This window comes from Saccopteryx leptura, chromosome 1 (assembly GCF_036850995.1).
Source record: "Saccopteryx leptura isolate mSacLep1 chromosome 1, mSacLep1_pri_phased_curated, whole genome shotgun sequence".
NCBI classification, from domain to species: domain Eukaryota; kingdom Metazoa; phylum Chordata; class Mammalia; order Chiroptera; family Emballonuridae; genus Saccopteryx; species Saccopteryx leptura.
Window position 1 is genome coordinate 156,574,628 of NC_089503.1, and position 21,594 is coordinate 156,596,221.

Consider the following 21,594-nt stretch of genomic DNA (forward strand, 5'->3'; position numbering starts at 1 on the left):
GCCTGGAGAGGTGAGCACCGCAATGAGCTTGCCACCCCGGGATCCCAGGGCACAGAGGCAGTGGAGCATGCACGCGGGGGTCAGACAGCCTGGCTGAACTCGTTCTTCTGCCTTCACTGGTTATGTAAAGTAGTTATATAATTATTCCTGGTGTCCTTTACCTAAAACAGAGTAATAATGGAACTTTCCTCTTGGCATTGCTGTGGGGGTTAACGGAAGGATAGAGTATAAAGTAGTTAAAACTGGATCCACTAGAATCCTTTTAGTATTATTGCTATAAATTAGTTTTAATTCTGCCTCTCCACATGCCCAGTGCAAGCTGGGTGCCATGCCTCCCTTCTTGTGGTACCCTGTCTGTCACAGGCCAAACGCTCAACGAATATCGCCAAACGAACTTGCCTAACAGTACTACCTGCATCTGTCAACATGCTACAGGTCCACCTGCTGTACCTACCAAACTTAAATGTATTAGTATTAGAAGTACAAGAACTAGATCACTTAGGTTTCATCAACATGATCTTCCGGACATTCAGTGCTCAAACTATTAATACATTAGTCTCACTTTATAAAAGTTTATGCCCTCATGTCTTCGTTCTATTGCTGAAAACAGCTTAAACATTAGAATCCTCTTCTAGATGGTTTTCTGGAGTCACTGTTTAAATGAGCTCCAGCTTCCATAGCTTCCTTATGCAACTGAACTGCTTCTTTGAGGCACATATTGTTATAAATCAAATTCTACACGTCCGTTTAGTTTGCACATTTTCTTTGGCCTCAGGGTGTGTAGTAACTCAATGTGAGGCCACCAGAAGTTACCCGTTATTGAAAACTTACGTGCCTTTCCTGTGTAGTTGCAACAGGTGCTTTACTTGTGGTATCTCCCTAATGGCTTTAAACAGTTATTCTCCTCCCAACAAACAGACGAGAACACTGAGGCTGATGGGTGTAAGAAACTCCCAGGCCAGCGGAGTGATGCTCTCAGGGCTTCCCTGATGTAGACCGCCTCTGTTTTTCTGCAGACACCTCATGCACCTTCATTCCCAATACCCAGCACCATGTCTCTGTTGGCTGCCTATGGGCCACTGGAGCCAACTTGATCTGCACTTGGAAAACAAATAGAGTCTAGGAACTGACATCCTCATGGGGTTGGCTCTGATCTGGACAGCTTGAAACATTCCTTCCAGAAAGTACTGAGACAGACACTAACCCCACCCCACCCAGCCCACCAGGGGACATGCCTTGATGTTGCCTGCCTGCTTGGTTTCCCGTCCTGTCTCCTGTCTCACCTCCCTACTCCCCTATCGGTTTCTCCCTGGAATATTTTCTAACCATTTTCTTTCATTTAAATCCTTGTTTCAGCATTTGGCTTTTGGGGAACTGAATCTAAAAAAAAATGGCAGAGCAGGGACTCAAAACACAATTCTCACGAAGTCCAAGACTGATGCTCTAACATCCCTAATCTCAACCGCGTTCCCTGACCATGACAGAGAGGAAGGAAACAATCAGATGTGACCAGTACAGAGACTTGCTTGCTGGTCCTATTCCTGCACATCTCTGGGTTCTCTGAGCATGAGCCAAGGCCACCTGCCCTGCCTTTCCTCCCCTCCCAGGGGGCTCTTGCATGGGCTCCCTATAACCTCTGACAGCCTCAGCTTCTAGCTCCTCCAAGGCAGTGTCAGCCATTTCATATGCAGACTCAACTGAGCCCCTGGCCACTAACTGCAGAAATCAATCAGTAATCTACTCAGTGGTTACTGAATGCCATGTGTGGGCTCAGTGGGGGCCACCGTCTCCTCATTTCATCTTTTCCGTCCACCTTTTGCTTGAAGGTATTAGTTGACCTATTCCCAATCAACATACTAAACAAATCACCCCCCTCCCTCAAAATTCAACATGGAATAGCTTCATTTAGATACAACTCATGTTAATGACAGTGCTTACTATCCTTCTATTTTTGTCTTTAACATTCTTTTATTTTCTCCTTAAAGTAAGGTTTGTTTTTTTTTAGATCTAAGAATACAGGTTTTTAGTGCCCATCCAGTAAAAATAAGACAGTTGGGTCCTACTGGGGAGCAGTAACAATACATTTTGCCTTTCACACACACAGCTGCTCTCTAAGTGTGAGTTTGACATGCAACTCACACGTCCAGAAGTTCATCTAGCTCCTTCTGTTCCTCGATAAGAGCTTTCCAGGAAGTCAGGCTTACAGAGAGCTGCAAAGGGAACGGAGAGCTAGTCAACCGTGCTTATGAGGTTCAGAGCAAACACCCGGAGTGTGGTGCTGGCACGCTCACAGGGGAAGTCGGGCACAGTGATATACCAGCTTGCAAACCTAGCCAGGGGTGTCTGAGCATGGCACATCGGGTACTTTGCTGCATTCTATTCTTCGAAAGTTGATCTGGCCAAACGGTGCTCTGATGTGGGGCAGGGCTCTTTGACCAACTTTCCCTCCATTCCCTCTTGCCCTACCGTCATTACAACACATTTTTTCATTAGCTATTGTTAAGAAAAGCACCTCACCTTTTGCTCCAACCACGGAAGCAGCTGGGTCAATGGTTGGGTAGAGAAGGATGTGGCCTAAATGTTAGGCAGCCATGAAGTCATCTTTTACTAAAAAATTACCTCACATTTTTGGGGAAGCCAAGGCTCCCCAACATAGAGCATGGTAAGCATCACCAATTCAATCTCTACTGATGTGAACCTAACAATACACATAGCACGTGGCTATCTAGAAGCCAAATACTCTGCTCACTATTATTTCTCCTTACACAAATTTTCAATGTTTTCTAAAAAGATCAGAGGGCACATAAAATATCAACTTTTGGGGTATAACATTCGGATATTAAGAAATTAAGGATTATATCGATATAACTGGGCTTTTAATGAGAGTTTCAGCCTTGAAGATGGGCTCTAATTTGGAAAATTGGAAAGAGCTGATGTTCAAGGAATGGGGCTAGGAAAATTGATCAAGCTGTTCATATGATTCCTAATCAGAGTCTTTCATAATCCCAAGTTCAATGTCCAAAGGGTCAGAGAGAACTTGGATTTGAAATCTGCAGCCCTCATTAAACCTTGCTATGCCTGTCAATATTTGAGATTTGATCAGGTAGGTGGGGCACTGATAAAGCTGTTGTCCAGGGGTTGGTGCTGGGTGACCGGTTCATTCAGTGCAGGATGCTGGCCAGTGGCTGGTGCCTGGGATACAGAGTCCAGCCACCTGGGAAAAGGCTGACAAGATTTAGGAAGGGCACCAGGCTCTCAGGCATTGCTGAGTAGGATAGAGTTCTGGCCTGGGTGGCATCTGCAGTATATGCTGGAAAAGTGAGATCAATTCCCTCAACAGGGAAAGCCCACAGATCAGAGCTTCTAGCAGGGCACAGGGATGCTTGGGGCTTCTTGGTCCTGGATTCTGTAGTACTGAGCCATTTCCAGACCCCTTGCAATGGAAAGGGATGCTAACTCAGCCCAGCTCTGGTTCGGACTAGAGATAGAAAGCATCAGTGACAATGGTGGGGTGTGACAGGGGAAGTCCCAGGTCAGGACTTATGTGCTGATTCATTCATTCACTTAGCAAATGAACAGACCTGCTCTAAGTGTGAGAATGCACTAGGCGAGGGATACAGGGATACAGAAAACATCCTTCATGGGTTTGAAAGTCTAGCAAGTTTTAGATACATGACATTATATGACACAGGGTATGCAATGGTCATTTCATCAATCACTTGACAAAAATTAAATTGTAGATGTTTTCAAGCTCAATGCTGACCTTGTCACACAACTTGAAACAGCTGTCATGACAGCTTCATTTAGAAGAGAGACACATGAGAAACGTCACCACCCTTCCTCCTCTCTCCCTTCCCCACCATCCCTGGGCCCTGCCTCTTGGTGAGAGCTTCTATAACATCCCGAAATATCTTCCCGAATGGTTGGGATGTGGGCCACCATGCTCTGACACCTGTGAGCAGGCCACGGAGACATAGCGCAGGCACTGTAATTAGTTCAGGTTGAGGCTTAAGGCCGGTTGGTTGTTATACAAACAGAAACAGAGATTCCCGATAGATGCATCTGATGAGATACCATGGATTCATTTTGAACAGATTTGGGAAATAGAAAACGCTGATCTGCAGCTGAGGCTGAGGAAGTGCTCCGAGCTGTCGGGCCTCCGGGTCTGCGTGTCAGCACCATGGGCAGACGGGGCACAAGGGGCCTCTCGTCTGCATGACCCATTGCAGCAGATTTCAAAGCGTGTGATGCTACACATCACCACCACCTATATGCTTCCAAGTGTGGATGGAGGAAGCTGTGCTTTGAGTTCAAGGATGACATGGCGAGAGCATGCCTTAAATAGCCACGTGACTGTTGCTAATTGGCATGGAACACCTGCTGCTTGTGAAAGACAAGTGTGGTCCTTGGGGTCCTGACTGCTGGTGACGCTGCCTAATGACAAGTTAGGTACCACGGATAACCAGGCAGTTACAAGAAGCAGGGGCTGGGCTTCATGAAAATACCTTTGTTGATGGCCTTGAAATACCTAAATATCTTTGTCATATAGAGATCAAGGCAGAGGTTTAAACAAAGCCAATTCTGGGAAAATAACCCCCTGACTTCAATTCACAGCGAGGAGAAAAGCACCAAGCACAGGGTCTTCCTAAGAGGGTCCACCTGGGGAGAAGGTGCCAGGTGGCTGAGGGCCTTGGGGCCCTGGGCTGCAGAGGAGGGTCTCAGACAGAAGCAGGCTGGCTGGTTCGGTCCAAGCAGGCATGGACTTCTGCACAGTTGAACCTGGGTTAGTCTTAAGCCAGATGCAAAAAAACCAGGTGTGTCCACGTACATGAGCTGTGGCCAGCATCACACACCCAATGTCAACCCTGTTCCTGTCTACCCCACGACCTGAGCCCCAGTTTAGGCTACAGCATGCCGGGACTGGCTCCTGTCCCATAATGGCTGGCATCTAGGTGGAAGGAAGACAGAAATACAGTGGATCGTTGGCATGGATGAACCAAACACTCAAGGTTGGAACTAATTTTATTTTAGGTGAGGAGGGGAAGATAGTGAGGCAGATTCCCACATGCACCTTCACCAGGATCCACCTGGCAACCCGTCTTGGGATGATGACTGAGTATCAAGCTATTTTTAGTGCCTGAGACTGATGCGCTCTGACCAACCGAGCCGTCCTCAGCACCCGAGGCCACACTCTAACATGAGCCATTGGCTGCAGGAGGGGAAGAGAAAGAGAGGTGGAGGGGGAGGGAGGGGAGAAGTAGGTGGTTGCTTCTCCTGGGTGCCCTGACCAGGATTCGAACCTAGGACAGCCATACACCAGGCTGATGCTCTATCCACTGAGCTAATGGCCAGGGCCAAGGTTGGGACTATTCTTGAATGGTCCCTGTCCTTTAATTACCGACTAGTGGAGGCACAGGCCCTATCATGCACATGGCCAGCTGCTTTGCGGGGGAGGCGCTTAGCCACTGCGCAGGCCTGATGACTGCCCAGGTTCTCCCCCGCGCTCAGCTTTGCTTCTCTCAGCTCTTTCCCCATAGAGCTTACTGCATTCGATGAGGCAAACACACACTCTAGTAATGAGGAGAATATGTGTGGTTTTATATCAAGGTTTTGGGATATAGTCATCAGTGTCCAGAGACTACACAGGGAGGAAACTGAGGCCTGAGCCACACCACAGCCCCTTGCTGAGCTGTAGGACCCGGGCTAGGCACCCGCTGGCATCCTGAGAAAGGGTAGAAGATCGGGTGGCTCAGTTCCTCCTCGGCTGCCATCAGCCCCAGCATGTCCCCCTGCTTCCCAAGCTGTTGCGTGCAAGCAGCACCTCACTGCACACCAGCTAAGCCGTGTTCCAGGACTTCGCTGTATTGAAAGTGAGTCATGGCTGATGCTGATAACACTAACTACAAATGTGGAAACTTAGCAAGGACGGACGAAGCGCGCTCTGACAGTTTCTGAAGTCAAAGCTCTGCACGTAATTGGACTCCCGGCGCTGTGATCCCATCTCCACAACATCTGCCTGCGCTCCATCCGTGTTTCAGCACCATAGTCACACTTACCTCATCTCTGCCCTGCCTGTTACAGTCATCTTCCTCCACATTAAATCCCCCAAATGCACTTGCATTCTATTACCAGCAAGAGTTCCAAAATGAAGATCGAACAGTGCTCGTGCCCTGTTCTTTCATGTCCTAAATGCTTTCATGACCCGAGGGGACCAGATTTAAACTGTGTTTCCTGGACTGTCTTCTCTCCTACAGACCACAAGCTTCTTAAAAGGCAAAGCAAACATTTTCAATTCCCTCTTAAACCCATAACGTTTGCTGAAAGACCCTTCCGTGCCATTATCTCCAAAGGTCTGGGCTCATATCTTCCATCGGCACCTTCCACACAGACAAGACCAGAGGTTCCCTAACCTGGCCTGCTGTGGTTGGCTCAACTCTAATGTCAAGGCCATCTGGGACATTGAGAGAGGACCTGGTGGCGTAGGGCTGCTGGCATACACGGACTCAGGCTATGGCAGTAGAGGACACGCTAAGATTTCTTCTTGCCTCGTAGTGACAGTGAATACAGCAGCAATCTAGAGCTCCATGGCTTTTCCTGTCAGCTCCAGTGCAGACGGAACGCTGTGGATGATTTGTTCCTCCTCGGAAACATTTAACAGGCACACACTTAACCGTTTACCCACTGTGATGGTGACACTAACCCTTGCGTGAAATCCACCTATGTGCCTTGGCAACCTCTCAGGGCTCCATGGAACTTCAACTGGGATGGGGTAGGGTTTGTTTAGAAAAATAAATGTTCCTTCTATTGAGCCACTATTTCCGATTTCTTAGCAATGAGAACAGAGGTTTCTTTTTCTTTCATATAAGTACCGTGTCAGTTTGCATAGGTTCATGAAAAATGTTCAAAGACATACAGAGAACATTATTTTGGGGATCCTGGTTCCTCAAGGGCATGGCCTCACTCTTAGTATAAGTTTCTTATCTTGAAAGGTATAGAACAATATAGAACCTTTTAACTTTTAGAGTGCTAAGATACTAATGATGTGCTTTCCTTGCAAACCATGACTAACATATATATATATTACATATTTAATATAATATTTATATATAAGGTATATATAGATACATATGCATATAATATATATTACATCTAAATATTATATGTGCTGTATATAAATATTATACACACACGCCCACACATACACAAATAATGTTCTATCACAAGCTTAGCACTTTGGCCTGGCCCGCAACTTTGAGAGGAACTGTAACTTGCAGGACACAGTGTATACTTTCTCCCTCGTCTCTCCTCTCCAAACACTAGCTGTGCTTCAAGGCTCAGCAAGACCTGCCTTCTCCATGAAGCTTTTACCATCTGTAGGCCTTCTATAATTTAACTCACATCTATTGACCTAAGTTTACTTGCAAAGGGAATAGTTACACATACAGTGCTCATGGACTGTACACTCTGACCAAATTAATCCTGTGCCTCTTTACAAAGTAGGTGCTGAAAAAACACCTGTCGGATACGAAACGTGTGAAAGGGAAGCACGCACCGCCTGGTACAGCACCCTGTCCGTGGCAGAAACCCAGTGACTGCATGGACTCCATGCACACCTCACATTGACACCTATGCACTTCCGTTCTCAGGATTCCTTTACCACATCAGCTATTCCTGGGCTTGCCTCCTGCTCTACTCCGACTTCAAAGTCTCCACCCAGGAAGACTGAGGTTCTCATTCACGAGAACTGGAAGTGACCCTCCTCTCTTCCCTCTTACAGGGTGCAGTTGGGCTCCTATAACTACAATTTCCATAGTTAAAAGACACTGCTTCCTACCATAATTCTTTATGTATATCCTGCTCTCTTGACCCATGGCAAGTTCCTTGAGGGGAGAATCACTGTATTCCTCATAGCCCTCAATTCCATCTCTGGAAATAGAAAACTCTGTCCATTGAATTCATTGAATGACTAGTCCACTCTGCCTTGATTTATTCTTTTTCTGAGCATCTTGACCATTAGTATTCGTCACACCCTTCAGACCTTAAAGCTATACATGTACATTAATTTCTAGACATTCCTCAACGTCCCAGCTAGATGACCTTTTTCAGGGCAGACCTGCCCCCACCCCACCGTAGGCTGCTGAGGTCCGAGGATGCTCAGTTGTGGACTGACCTACAGAGCAGAGATAGGAGCTCACCCATCACAGGCACTCCTTGGGAGAATATTTATGTCCATCAAATCTTTAAAGACATGTCTCATTAAACTTATCACCCCAGAAGTAGCAGCTTTGACGCAGCCAGTCGACCGACTGATCCTGTGAACCACTCTGGAAATGAGGCACTGTTGGTCACTCGGGACTCTGGAATAAGAAATCTCCCCCGAGACCATGTAACGTGCCTGCAGGAGCAGACGTAGAGACTAACACTAAGGATGAAAGACAACGAGGGAGCATCTATTGCAACATGTTAGCTAATACAATGGTGGCTCTGTTCGCTATTTGTTCTCATTAAATTTCCCACAGGGTAATTAGACTTAATAAAAGAAAGTCTCTCAGAGCCAGTATATTTCTAATTGCTCATCTGCCCAGGCAAGAAAATCCCTGCTCGACACCTGACATGCCAATCTTCCCTAGGCACCCCCATCCGTCACCTTTGACCTGCTCATGGGCAACTTTTCTCCAGGGGACACCTCCCAGATCCTTTACTCAGCACAGCTATGTCTTTTACTGACCAAACTGAACTGAGCTCACCTGAATGGTTAGTGAAATACAGTCCTGTTTCTTTCTTTTTCTTTTTTAAATCCTCACTTGTGTTTTTAGTCTACCTTATACAATGGGAGAGAAAACAAAAATAAAATGATCTGGCACCATGTGGGCCTAGCAGGGAAAAAAAACAAAACAAAACATAGCCCATGAATGTTACCTGACATTTCATCCGCACCGTGTCATGTGACCACTTTGGCTAAACCGGTCAGTGAAGTGGCCAGGACAGCACAGCACGCTCCTCATGTTCAAATGTGCTCCCCTGCCCCTTCCCACAGAAGCACCAGGCCCCAGACCTAACGCCCCCCAGGCCATTGTAAGGTAGGATCCTGGAGTAGCCACACGCTTTGAAGGAATTTTGGTTAGGCCACTAAGAGAAGACAAGGAGGAGGAAGAAATGTGTCCCCTTGCTAAATTATTTACTACATGTGAGTACTGGTAAACTGCCTGATTCGTGTTTACCATAAATCATTTGCTTTTTTTCTTTTTATAATTTAGGAATTAAATTTAATGGGGTGACATTGGGCCATAGGATCATACAGGTTTCAGGAGTGCCTCTCCATGGCACGTGATCTATACACTGGATTGTGGGAGGAGGGTACTGGGGGCTAGAAGGGGCCAAACATACAGAAACAGAGGTTGTTTCACTCTGGGGGCGAGGCACACAACTTTGGCATTTTCTTATGCTCTGCCCCTCCCAAACAGAGACACCAAGCAAACAAACAAACAAAAAAAACTGCCAGAAAGCAAAACCAAAGGCAAACACAAAGCCAGCACGTGGTGGTATTTTCAACACTTTGCTTACAAAGCTAAAGGTTTATGTCAAAGGGAAAATGTCAAAGCAGCTGAAATAGATGCTCTTTGCAGACTCTCTGGGTCTCAAAAGGAACTTAAGCTCCTCCGCCTTTCAGCCGGGGATAACATTTTGAAAGATGCATCTTTAAGGACTTTCCTTTGCCATACTTCTCATTTCCCAGGTTTTTAAAATTCCACAAGCCATGCCCAGCGATGTGGGAGTCACCTGAACGAGGGAAGTCGGGAGTGGCACCGCCGTGGTCCGGAGCGGCAGAGGACCCAGCTGCAGCTCCCTGGCTCAGACTGGGGCCTAAAACTGGCCGTGGGGAAAGCGGCCGAGACGGAGCCTGCCATTCTCTCCGGTCTGACTTGCACAATGTTGACATTGTAACACCAGAGAGACCCAAAAATATATCAAACAATTATGACTTCTTTTCTATAAATATTTTCAAACTGCTCTACGAGATAAAAGAACACCTTTTATGTTTCCTGTTTTCTCAGTCACCCTAGTCAGCCTCCGCGGTCCACCTCTGGGGGTTTATCTGGGGCTCAAAGGTCAGGAGGGCATCTGAAGGCAGCACCAGCAGGAGCCACAGGTGGAATGGGAGCCCCGGAGAAGGAGGGGATTGCTGCTCCCCTCTGCCGAAGCCCAGGCCAGAGGGACAGTCAAACACTCAAGACAATCTTTTGAAAAGTCCCCCACTTCCTTTATGAGCACAGTTTTCTTTTTGAACTGAAAAATCCTTCCTCTCACTTCCTTTCATTATCCTTTCTGGTCTCAGTTATGTCCACTGGGAGACACATGTCTGAACAGACTGAGGCTTTTCCACTGGAGAGAGGGCATACACCAGGGAAGAACTACAGAGATGGCCAACAGAGCTCGGGACTTCCGAGTACACTAGTCACCGTTTCAGGTGTCTCTGCCTTCAAATGTAGCCAAACGGTAATCACCCAGAAGAGTAAGAAGGGAAATTTATTTGAAACCTGCAATTTCCACTCTCTGAGAATATGATTAAGAGGCTTTAATTCTGAGCTCTGGAAATAAACTCTGATATCCTTGGTCACAGATGAGCTGAGTGATCGAAAGGAGAATGACCCTTCAGGGTAATTTCAGGATCTTTCCCAGCCCTTGGCGTGATTCAGAACGTTATTTTTGATGTAAAATCACCAGATGCCAAAGCCGACTACCGTGTTCCTGTAAAACATCCGCAGAAAAGTCCTCCAGGTTTATGACGTTAAAGGAAAGTTCCCTATTGGCTGCTACTTAAACCGTACATATTTTGATTGAGTCATCCAAAGAACTCAGAATTAACAAATAAAGTTTGGTGTTATTTCAAAACACCACAGGCGGGAACAGGAAAGCAGAACTCACCTTCACTCCCAGAAAAAGCATCAGTCGAGCCAGCCACTGCCAAGGTCAACAGCAACTTCCAGAGATCCATACCGGTTGGACCTGCAATCACACACAGAAACAGCAAGCATAAGATGAAGCCAACTAAAAGCAGACCGTTATCACAAAATGGTCTTTCCAAGACTGGCTACACTGTAAGACCTGACATACATGTCGATTCTGCAAGAAATCCCAGTCTGAGTCTCACATTGTCCGACTTTTCATGGGAACCAATGGCAGCTTGTAATACATTTTACTTCCCCGTGGGTGCTGGCCTCAGGAAATAAACATGGGACACTACAGATTTCCACATCCTGGCCCTCCACGGCAAATGACCCCCATGCCCTGCTCCAATAACCAGGCCAGGGTGGCTGGCTTTAATTGGATCTGGAAATAGAAAAACTTGTCAGCAGCATCACCAAGCACGGGGCCTCGAGCCAGACAGGCCGTAAAAGGGGAAATAAAACCACCTACTGTAATAGTAAAACTTCTCCAGTGTGTTTCACAGTCAACAAAGGAGCTCAATTAACAGTCCGTGCTAATGACCCATCCTGAAGTGTAACAGAAAGGCAGCGGGAAGGAGAAGAAAAGATGCAAGAAAACAAAGCCTCACGCTGCCTCCGTGGCCTCCCAAGGACACCTGGTGTCCTCTGGGGTTTTAAGTCCTTTTAGGTGGAATGTGAACACCTCAGGCTCACGGAAAAGTCAGTTCCTGCCTCTGGCCATGTGGAATCCCAGGTGTGGCCACACTTTGACCCCTCTAGTTTGATGATGGGGGAGCAGATCGGCAAGCCTCAGCCAGCCCTACACCTTAGCCTGGAGGAGATCATCTTTTTTGGAATAAATAAACCAGGTGTCCACTTCCAAGATCACCGAAGGGCGAGTCTGGGCTGATTTAAAAAGAACTCTGCAGACTGCACTTTGGAGAGCTGTTGCAACATCTGACAACTGATGCCAATATTTCCATAAAACTACACTTACTTACAAGTCACGGAGGCATCCCTGGCGAGAGCTCCACCAGGGCCTCCACTGGCCTCGTTTGTGTTATTATCCATTCTTGACAATAATGAGATAGCCCTTCTCACTGCCTCTCATGAGGCTTGAAGTAATGAACAACAATGTTTGTTTACGTGGGTAATGGAATGTGGTGGTCCCCAGTAGTAGCTGCATAATTCTGAAGAGGTATAAAATGTCTCATGTTCTATACTTTTGTTTCTAGACAGTGGATAACCCATCATTTTGTTGTTGTTGTCCCATATGATTTTGTGTTCTGAAAGAATTTGAAGACAGCACATCTTTACATAAACTGAATCCCTTCCCGTGTCTGAGTACACACAGCTTCACAGAGTTCTTGATATGACCGAGGGCGACCATGCAGATGAACCCGTTCCACCTGCAGCTGTGAGATTTAGAACATCTGTGTTGTAAATTACTAACCAGGAAGGCTCTGCCTACTGACTTTGCATCATCCTTAGCTCCTCTGCCAATAGGAACTGCTGAACATCTCTCTACTCCTAGGTGAATAGCTGGAAGGCTCCCGCAGAAATACATTAAAAAGCTAAAAACAAGTATATTATAAACTGACAATGCCATCCTGTAGGTAACTGGAGAGTTCCTTTAAATTTTTCTTTTGAAGTATTTTTTTTAAGTAGGAAAGCATTGAGGAGCTGTTCTCTATATGAGTTAGTTCCGTCAATCAACCCTCAAACACTCAGCGGCAGGTAAGGAAGCCTCCCCGGCACGCAATCTCTTGCTGTCAGGTTGTAGCAGATCCCCAGCTCCCAGGCTGCACGCTCTGCTGGTGGCAAGTCGCCTCTCCAAACCAGTCAGAGACTTGGCAGATGCCAGGCACACAGGAATTTTGCTTCAGGTGAAGAGTAGTGGACCCCTTCCTGTGCCCAAGCTTTTGAAAGCTGCTGCCTGTGTATGAACTTCGCTTCTCCCAAATAAGGAACTTGTAACAGAGTGGAAGGCTTGATCTCTCTATCCTAACTCTAGCCTGTATTTCTCCCCTGGCCTTCAGTTGAACAACTCATGCTCTAGATATGCTAATTGTCAGTGGAATTCTGCTTGAGGTCTGAACTTTTGGCAAAGATCTGCAGTAGCCTGAGGACCAGATCAGATCTGCAGGAGTCAAGGAGCAGGAGAACAAATTTAGAGATTTCTTGGGTGCTCTTCCTTGGGTCCCTGTGGGTGTCTAGATGACACACATCTCTTGCTCTGCCTCCCTTCCCTTGATGTGAAAGATGCTGGCTCTCTTTAGATGGATCTGCAGAGACTATAAGTCATCTCCTTTGCCCCCAACCCCGTCTTCTCGAGCCGGTGCCTTCTCCATCAATAAACCCGTCCTTACTCCAAACGTGGACATTTTGAATCTCAGCCTTTGAAGCATTGGACACATGAACCTTGATCCAGTCCCAAACTGATGACCACAACTTCCTTCTGAGCCAAACACCTCCATAGAAAACATTCTCTTTCACAAAAAAAACAAGTAGATCAGAGTTCCCCAATACTAAATTAACCAGAGATCTGTTTGCATCCTCCTATAGCAAAAACAAAGGTGTTTAAAACTGTCAATCCCCCAAATAGGAGATGAGACCAGTTCACAGTCACGGAGAGCATCGCCTGGGGACCCGGGCCCAGCCCTCCAGCCCAGGCTGAGAGCAGAGAGGAGGACCAGGAAATGGGGCTGGATTCAATTAGGAGCTGGTTGCTTCCCTAGACTCCTGTTCCCTCCACGCACCGCTGCTGGCTCAGGGGGCGGCGACTTTAAAAGCAGCCTGCTGCAGGTCCCCAGCGAGCTCTCTCTAGAACAGCGGTTCTCAACCTGTGGGTTGCGACCCCGGCGGGGTCGCCTAAAGCCATCGGAAAATACATAATGCATATCAGGTATTTACATTCCGAATCATAACTGTAGCAAAATTACAGTTATGAAGTAGCCACCAAAATTATTTTTTGGTTTGGGGTCACCACAACATGAGGAACTGTATTGCGGGGTCACGGCATTAGAAAGGTTGAGAACCACTGCTCTAGAACTACTATGCAGCCCAGGCCCATGGACATTCTGTTCTATTTGCACAGAACATCTGAATGCTTTGCAGAACTCCGTGTGGCAGCTTCTGGACAAGAAGGTCCTGCTTTATCAAGTTCTAGGTGAGATAAAATGGCCCTAGGAGAGAATAGAGTGTCACACAGAGTTTGGGACTTGAATATAATCTATCAGTGATGTGCGGATGTAAGCAGGAGAAAGACTCCCTATCCCTCTGCCCAGGACAACGATCCAAGGAGAAGCAGGCATGGCCGAAATGAACCAAATTGTCCCTTAGCCTACTGGGTTTTTTTTTTTTTAAGTTTGCAATATGTTTCTAGAGAAAATCCCTCTCTACATTTCTAGTGCTATTCATGCATTCTTTGGCTATAACCTTATAGCAGGATTTGCATTTGCAGGGGAAGGACATGCTTCCACTGTCGCACAGTGAAAGGCACCATTCCCACAATTCTCAGAGCCTGAGGCACTTTGCCTGCTCCCCCACCCCCACCCCCCAAGAGACAGCCAGTTGAAAAGCAGTGTGATCCAGCTGGCCTGGGTTTTAATTCTGTAGATTGCCCAGCAGAGTAGGCCTCCACCTTAGTTAGGCCCACGATGGAATGACTTTTATTTCTTGGCTATAAAATAGTCCATAAACACATGAGAAGTGATGGAGATTAAATATGATATTTTTCCAACATGTTCTAACCAACTCCAGGCAAAGAAAAACAATTGGTTTGATTCTCTTTAATTTCAAATTAGCAAGCGTTTGTTGAACTACGAGTGCCTGTTTGCACTGTGCAAGGCACAGCGGAGAATACAAAAGCCATGAGCATCAGGCCATGGAGGCACAGACGACAGGGAGAAGGAATGTACCTGAAAACGGAAGGTTGGAGTTGAGAAAAGTCAGCCACGGAATGGAGGGGCTTCAAATGAGAACTAAATGACAAGTAAGATTGTGATAGGCTAGTGAAAGTAAGAGGGTATGAATGAACTTCTGTCATGGGTAAAAGCTCAGACAGTGTGAATATGAGAGCGGGTCTGGGTTCCAATTAGTTCAGGGTGGAAGTCTCAGGAGGCTGGTGAGCAAGAGAACAAGGTTCAGAATTATGAATACAGGGGAATGAATGTGGATTGCAACTTATATGCATTAGACACTCACTAGAGGTTTTGGTATAGGAGTATCATGTGCAGAAGTGCACTTTCTCAGCTGAAATCTGCCCCTCATACCTTCGTAACTTAGGGTCCCTAAGAAATAGCGACAAGATTTGGTGATAGCCAGATGGCTACAGACGATAAAGGGAGACACGTCCATCACAGTGACTGAGTACATAGCATAGGTACGAATGAAAGGTGCTACCGGCAGAAATCAGGAATCTGGGATCTATCTGAGTTGTTTAGAAGGTGGAGGTCACATGACTGTCTCAGCTACGTGGTGTTTAAGGTGATTATGAGACTTGTGGAAATGTCAGGAATGTCTAGTGGGAAGGTGAGGGTAGAAGACCAAAGACGGAAACAGAAGTCCTTCCTGGCCTTCAGAGAGAGCTACACAGAGATGAGAGGAGCAGATAAATTTAAAGGGAAGACTAGACTATTTCACAAAGCACCCAACCCCATGTCTCCTTTATTAAAAGTAATATAAAAAGTATATTAAGCCACATAGGGAAGAGTGTGCTCATTTCAGTTGGTAATTGGGCACAGATGAAACAAGCCACCACCCAAAACTACCTCTTCCCTCTAATTTGTATTAAATCTTTAAAAGAAAAGTGCTCAAAGCATCCCCAGAAATACGATGTGAGCGTATCAATATCTGGGAGGAATAAAATCACAGGCTTAGTCGCTTAAGGCAAAATACAACCACGGCGGCTAAATCGGTCAGAAATAAAGCTTCTCCCAACTTCTGTTTTATTGATCTAGTTATTCTGATACCAAAAAAGCAAGAGCTAATAAAAGAAATCACCACAGAGGCAGAATTGCAAAACCAAAACTCCAGGTAGATAACCTAATACATGTTGACTTTCTCAGGCTGGTGTGTTGATTACTAATGGAATATTGCAAAAGTGGATCTCGCTGACTCTCTGGGGAAGCTTTTCTGGAAACTCAGTAGTAAAAAAGGATGAGGCTCATCCAAAAGGGTATTTGAAAGGACCCATTCAAACTGGCCTCAGGCATTTTATTTGAACAGTTTGCATTTGGAGTTCATGACTCAATTTTTGTGGCGGTGGTCATTTGAAAATTGGCCAGGTCCAAACTGCCTTAGGCCAACTTATTTCCTTCCCAGAAGTGGGGGAGAGAAAGTTCACAGACGTTACTGCTATAACTACTTTTGCTGAGATTTCTCTTCTCAGCACCCAGTGGGGAATACAAAATGAGAAGGCATTTTAAATGTGGAAGGGATGAGTGGGAGGGGGGAAGCCTTTGGGAGTGTCCTTTAAAACAACAACAACAAATAAAGCACATGTGGTGTGTACTTGTGCTGACACCTTTGATTACCACTAGTGACTTGTGGTTACTGGGCGCTTGAAACGTGGCTAATGTGACCGAGAAATTGAATCAACTAAATTTTATTTAATTATAATTAAATATTTCAATGAAGTATTCAATTAAGTATATGTGGAACAGGTTGGCTATATGAATCTGCCTTTTCAGCTGTTGATTTTATGAAATCTAAAAACAGAATAAGTATTTCTGATGAAAATTTAGCATTTAACTTTATGGACTGTAAGTGTAAAATATACATGGATTTTAAAGGCTTGGTACAAAAACCATGCAAAATATTTCAATAATGTCAATGTTGACTGTATGTTAAAATCATATTTTGGATTACTGTGTTATTTAAAATATTATTAAAAATTAATAGCTTCTGTTTTTATTTTTTTAAATGTGAGCAGTATAATATTTTAAATCACATATGTGGCTTGCATAATTTTTATATTTCTATTTTACAGCATTGATGTGCACATTTTATGGTTTGTATGTTTGTACTTGCATTCATAAATATGTTAAACTGTTACAGTGAGCATACTTGCTTCTGTAAAAATAACAGTAAACAAAATAAAATTTTATATGTCTAATGACATAAAATTATTATTATTGTTTTAAGAGGTCATTCCAAATGCAGAATGATGGGAACAGAAGATTCACTCAAGAGTTAGGTATGGTTATATTTGTAGGAGGGTTTTTTTAGAATACCCAGAATACACTTTATTTATTTTCAGAAGTGTTACAATTCACATCCTATCTCTCTTTGGTCACAGACAGCTTATTTCTCTGGAGTAAAGGGCCATGATACATAGCACTTGCCAATTTCTGTGGTGTAAATGCCTCTACCAAGGCTGATTTTAAGCTACCAAGTCAGGAGCCTGGATTTACCAAATCAGTGGATTTACTGAAGTCATTGAATATGGACTCACAAGCCAGTACAAACTAGACCCAGCACAGCATCATGTCAGAAAGTGAACGATACCATCTGGGTTCCATGTGGGTAATAGGTACAAAGATTAAGCAATCTGCTGACATTGATGCAAGACTGATGCACTGAGACAGTGCTTCTGAGTGAACCCTGGACACTTGCTTTCATTTGATGCCATCTGTCCCACTGCCAGCTGATCACATTTAGTTAATAATCATTCACTGATACTTTCCCAGGTCTTTAAAAATTAACATGAGCCTGTACCTCGTGTACTATACTTGATCTTCATTTAGGGGTAAAGAGCATCTATTCTGGAGTCACAGAGAGCCAGGTTCAAATCCTGCCTTTATCAAACTTCAGTTTACTCATCTCTAATATGGGGATGATAATTGTATTATATTTTTTCATAGTAAATCAGGAGGGGATTAAACGATACAACCTACTCAAAGCACTTGGCATACCCTCTGCCTGTATCTAATACATGCTGGCTATTGTGACTCTTTCTGATGCTGTTATATATAGACTGTGTTTTGTCGTGTTTCCATTGAGTAGATTGAAAGTGAGCCCTCATTTATACATCATGAACTGGAAGCCCAGGGAGGTGTAAAGTGATCAGCAAATGTATTCTTGCGCAGTCAAGTACGAAAGACTCCCTTCTTCCATCACGTGAAGGTCCAGGGAAAAGAAAGGCTCATCATAATGTAACATCTGTATCTCCTAAGATAAGGCAGGAATGCCACCCATGTTTGCTTCTGTGTACAGGAAACCTTCAATGTGGGAAATAATCTAGAGGCTGATTATACCCAATCACTAGCTCAGTTACTACCAGAAAAGTCTACAGCAGGAGTCAGGAACCTATGGCTCTCGGGCCAGATGTGGCTCTTTTGATGGCTGCATCTGGCTCGCAGATAAATCTTTAATAAAAATAATAATGTTAAAAATATAAAACATTCTCATGTATTACAATCCATTCATTTCCTACCACTCATGTTCATGGTTGTGGGTGGCTGGAGCCAATCACAGCTGTCCTCCAGGACAACACCAAATTTTTATTGGATAATGTGTAACATACACAGGTCGTTGTATGGCTCTCAGGGAATTACATTTTAAAATATGTGGCGTTCATGGCTCTCTCAGCCAAAAAGTTTCCCAACCCCTGGTCTACAGTGTTGTTACTGGATACAGCTCATTTGCTTTGTAAATCACAGATTTCTAGGGCGGACAGAAGGGCAGATGAATATCCATGGTGAGTGGCTTGGCGCCTTCTCTAGCAATGTTCTCTTCCTGTGAGAACAGAGGAGGCAGCTGGGTTCTAGGAACCTGGGTCTCTCTCTACCTTTCTTTCTGGGGCAGTGAAAGAATACGGGACATTTCCATGCTGAATGCTTGGTGCTGTTCCTATCTCGGGATGCATAACTGTTTTGTTGGGACAGGGCCTTTCTCATTGCATGGGGAGCTCTGTTTGAGTTCAGTAGGACACCTTGGTGCTTTGCAACAGTGACAACTCTCCATAGCAACTATTCCTATGGATGGCTGTTAAACTTACCCAGTCTGATTCACTTGGTGCCTCTCATGATTCACAATGCAGGCATGATTCTCACATGGAAGAGAAAATTAATTACGTCCCTAACCAGTGCACCTACCAAATTATCTTTTTTTTCAAAACAGAATTTGAAAAAGCAAACCTCTTACTGAATTTCTGTTTTCTCTCTCTCTTTCCACAAGACTCTTTCTTAAATCTATTTTTCTTTTTTTTACTGTGATAGATCTATATAACATGAAGAGGTGCTTTATGTTGAGAGTTTCTTCCAAACTCTCAGAAGGAAATTGGCTTTGTTCCACCTGATTTAATAGGAAATAGATAAGTTGTCAAAGACATTTCATAGAATGACGCCTTCAAACACATTATCTTGATGAGATTATAATCTGACCATGATTAGTACGATAACTTGTAGTGTACCAGCATACCCAGATAACTTATAGGGCAAAAACTGCCTTTCCTTCTGTCAAACCCCAAATGGTGAAGTTGTTCTTTTAAGATCAACAAATTGGGAAACCAAGTGTGAGACAACGTGGTCTCCTGGAGTCTGCAGTCCAGTGCCCGGTGCCAGCCTGGCGCTTCCTGACTCGTGCATCCCTGCACTGATTTCGGCACCGTGGGCTCTGGTTCCCTCACCTGCACACACTCCTTGACCTTGTGAGACACTAACTCCTGCGCTGTGCGATGCAGTGGAAACTGCCACCCCTTGAGTACTCATGTCCCGAGGCTGCCCAGCCCTGCGTCCCTTCTTTCAGCGGGAGCACAGTGGAGGCAGGAGCTATGTATTCCCAGTGGCAGAAAGGATGATTCCTCAAAGTTTGCCCAGGGAATGAGTGTGCAGGGTTCCTGTTTCACGAGACTTTTGCCCAGCCCCTGCCCATTTGGAGAAACAAATGCTGAGTGCAGCATTTCTGGGGAGACGTTAGGACTGCACCTGACATCTCCAAGGCCTGCCTTCCCCTTCCCGTGTTTCTTCCTAAAAGCTACCCCAGGTAGAATGATCACCTGTGCTGGGTACCAGCAGGGCAGGAAAAGCTCCTGGAAATGAGTCTGGATCTAAAGCAGGGACGGGGGGCAGCCGCCATAACATTTCCAGCGCGTAGGGCTGTCAGGGACAGTGATAATTCACAAACACTGACATGATAGCATTCTTTAAGAACAGTGGTGCCCAAGGGATATAATATTCATCTCGAGGCCACAGGATCTCCCAGAGCACCTGGTCTACTTTCGGGTACATTACTTAAGAGCAATGATGTGTGCTCTTTCCATGACACAAGGACATCGCCTATCGTCCTTTAAGCCTATATGTATAAATAGAAAAAAAAATCTATGGGGCCAGACTGACTGGCTGCCAGCTAGATGGAAACACAGGGCAGACTGCTGTCATGTCTCATGCCCAGGAAGTTTATAACACACCACTTCACTCTAGGATCATGGGCGGTAGGCGGGCGTGGGCTTGGACCAGCATTGTTAGCAGCGTTCACAGAACACTATCCGGAACTGCACTGCGTCACAGAAATTAACACATTGCAGACCAGTAGTTTTATTGCTAGCTTTACCCAGTGGCCAGATAAATTTCTATTGAATGAGTACAAAAAACGTTTTACACAAATGTTAAAGGAACGCTTTCAAATTCAATACCCATTGCATTTTGAAGTTATTACATGTCCTTACAAGTTAATATCTTTTTAAAGTATAATACTTTTGTAAAACAAGCCTTAGAACAGAAAACATGAGAATTCTTGTGATCCGTCCACAATTTAATATGAGCTTCCAGTGCTGGCCACATATGTGGTTCTCATTTCTTTCTGACCACATTAAAAAAGGAAGAAACAGGCAAAATTAATTTTAATAACATCTTATTTGCTCCAATATATCCTAAATATTACTATTTCATTATGTAATCACTATTACAACTATTAATGAGATAGTTGCCTCTTTTTTTTTTTTTTTAACACAGAGTCTCTGAATCTGGGGTGTATTCCACACTCCCGGTGCAGCATGATTGGCACAAGCCGCATCTCCAGTGCCGCAGAGCCCCGGACAGGTAAGTGGCGACTGCACCAGACAGCGCAGCCTGGGAGCACTGAGACTGCGGGCATCGTGTGCCCAGCCCCTTGGCCAGCCAGTGCAGAATGTGTCCATGCTTATCACGGTTCGTGAGCGGGAAAAGCTTTAAACAGCTCATTTGTAAGGTCTAATAGTTTCTTAGGGTCCTAGAAAGACAGTCTTGCTACTGATGCAATACACAGGGTATTCCAGGTCTCCCCACGCTCATTTTGCAGACGACTCCTGAGCACTGATTAAACTCTAAACCTCTTGTTTGTGTCACAGAACTGGCACCGTAATCCAGACCTGTTGCCAGGTACAGGACTTGAAGAGAATCACTGCGTCCCCTCTGCCCCTCATCTCTAACACAGAATTTCTGCAGCCTGCCACTGGTTCTCAGCCTTGGCTGCGCATGGCAACTCATGCCCCCACCGGGGGGACTGAGAAACCATGCCCTGCCTTTACCATAGATGAGTCAGGCTCTCTGAGGTGGGGCCTAAGTTCTGATACTTTCAATTTTTTTTTGCTATGTGACTCGAAAGGGCAGCCAGAATTGAGAATTACCAATCTAGTGCAAACCAAAAGTGCTATGACTTTCAAGTTTGAGAAAACCGAGCTATT

General features: G+C 45.2%; 1 protein-coding gene across 3 annotated transcripts in view; it reads right to left on the minus strand.

Moving 5' to 3' along the window:
• Positions 1 to 21,594, minus strand: part of GHR (growth hormone receptor) — a 229,765-nt gene that overhangs the window by 109,762 nt on the left and 98,409 nt on the right. For all 3 annotated transcript variants that reach the window (XM_066378349.1, XM_066378331.1, XM_066378341.1), the window contains exon 2: positions 10,927 to 11,007. In XM_066378349.1, the coding sequence (XP_066234446.1) occupies positions 10,927 to 11,007 (81 nt within the window). The remainder of the gene's footprint in view (positions 1 to 10,926; positions 11,008 to 21,594) is intronic.